Consider the following 2,035-nt stretch of genomic DNA (forward strand, 5'->3'; position numbering starts at 1 on the left):
AATTTATTAGGCACCCAAACCACCTCAACTGATTGTGACTCAAATAGACGTGTCTTTGATGCCATTTGTATCGGCAACCTGCTTCTTCAAAGGTGGGGGTTTACTGTATGCACTTCCATAATCGTTGTGGATAAAGGGATGTTTCAGAAGCTCTTCCGCCGTAGGGCGCTGACGGTGGTCTAAAGTGAGGCACGAGCGTATGAAGTCAACATATAAGGGATCATCGTAGCCAAAAAGTTCCGGCAGCGGCGTACCTTGAACAGGGTAATGGAATATAAGATCCATATTTTCGCAATACTCGTAAAACGCACCAAACTTGGTAACGTAATGATGAGTGTTCCGACCTTCGTGTAGAAGCTTCGACGGCAACTCGTTGCAAACGCTACAAATAGACGCCAACATCTGCGGAATCGAGTTATTTTCGAATAACACATTACCCGTCGCCAGTTCAGCAAGAATGGCACCCAAAGACCAAATATCAATGCCGCTATCGTACTTACAACCAAGAATCACCTCTGGTGCCCGGTAGCAACGGGACTGCACGTAGGAACTGAGGTTATCGGTCAAAAAGCAACTGCTCCCAAAATCAATTATTTTCACTGCACACCGACTGTACGACTGGATAAGAATATTCTCTGGTTTGAGGTCGGAGTGTATCAGACCAAGACTATGCAAGAATCGCAACCCCGTAAGAACCTGTCTTGCGGTGGCCTGAAGCCGGGGTAGTGTAAAGTACAGTTCCGTCTCTTCGTCACGATTGTACTTGCTAAACCGATACAAGTTATCGCGGAGAAGCTCTGTAACTATACACATGTGTTCCTTGTAGTAGAAGAAATCATACATTTTGACTACACAATTCTCCTCTGTATCACCCGAAGAATTGATCAACTTGAGCAACTTGATTTCGTCTATACTCTGATCAAAGAAGTCCTTAGAGTTCCGTATGATTTTAAGGCACACTTCGCGATCCTCATGTAAGTCCATACAGCGCACAGTGCGGGAAAAGGCAGCGGAGTCGAGGTATTGGAGCATTTGATACCGACCAGCAACTATGGAGTCAACCGAAATCGGTAGTTCCTTCTCTTCCTCAAACCCCGTCTTACCGCTTTCATACCACACTCGTAAATCAAAGTGCTCCAGCGGTAGATTAGATGGTGGTGGTTCCTTAAAGTACGGGTTTGTACAAACCAAAGTGACAGCGTCATTCTGCCTTGCCATCTCATAGGCTTCCAACGAAATACCAGCTCCTGTAGTGAAGGCGGGGGAGAGAAACTCATGACCAACAGGTTGCCACAAATCATCTTCTATACCAACTGCCGACACCACACGATGCTTCACGCGTAGCACACGAGCGGCTGTTACGGATGGCGTAGAGCCTGCACTTGAAACCCTCTGAGACTTTTCTTTATCCTGTTCCGACATCCTTTCCTCGTTGGTGGTAATCTCCTTTTGCTGTTTTACGAGTTCATCCCATTGTTCCGAAAAAAGGTCCAAAGATTTCGATAGCCCGAGGTTTCGCAAGAAGGCACGGAACTCTTTTGCCTTTTCGAAGTCAGAGGGCGACAAGACGGAAATCATAGTGTGCAAATAATTACCTTTGCCCCTATCGCCTCTTCTTCCAATGGGTTTACTTTCGGGTTTCTCCCCTTTTGTGTATTTGCTCGCTTATTCTATCTCTTAAGTTGCTCTATTCAAAAAAAAAAAAAGATTTCAATAAGTCGATTATCAATACTTCAATCCTTCCTCTCACTCTTTTGTAAATGGCTTAGTTGATTTTGTTCGTCTTGAACTCAATATGTCCCCAAGTTCACACACACCAAGGAGGAACTTACCGCTGTTGGAACCCTCTTCCTACTTGACGAATAAATTCTACAAATATATTTAGTCCTTCTTTATTTGTTTCTATATTTCTACGGCTGTGCCCCGGTGGAGTGCGCAAAGTGGTTCAACAAGATCCGAAAAGTGATGGAATGGAGATAGAAACACAAAGAATGGAAGGGGGAAACACTCCTGTTTTTTTTTTAAAAAAAAAAAA

At 44.3% G+C, this 2,035-nt stretch overlaps 1 protein-coding gene across 1 annotated transcript; it reads right to left on the reverse strand.

Moving 5' to 3' along the window:
* Window positions 1-39: 39 nt before the first annotated feature.
* Window positions 40-1,578, reverse strand: TEOVI_000708900 (protein kinase, putative; the record flags this gene model as incomplete). Its single annotated transcript, XM_067222310.1, has 1 exon — window positions 40-1,578. The coding sequence occupies one exon, from the start codon at window positions 1,576-1,578 to the stop codon at window positions 40-42; it is 1,539 nt and encodes a 512-aa protein (XP_067078411.1).
* Window positions 1,579-2,035: the final 457 nt, after the last annotated feature.

The sequence above is a fragment of the Trypanosoma equiperdum genome (genome assembly GCF_001457755.1).
Source record: "Trypanosoma equiperdum strain OVI genome assembly, contig: ctg_1610, whole genome shotgun sequence".
Lineage (NCBI taxonomy): Eukaryota > Euglenozoa > Kinetoplastea > Trypanosomatida > Trypanosomatidae > Trypanosoma > Trypanosoma equiperdum.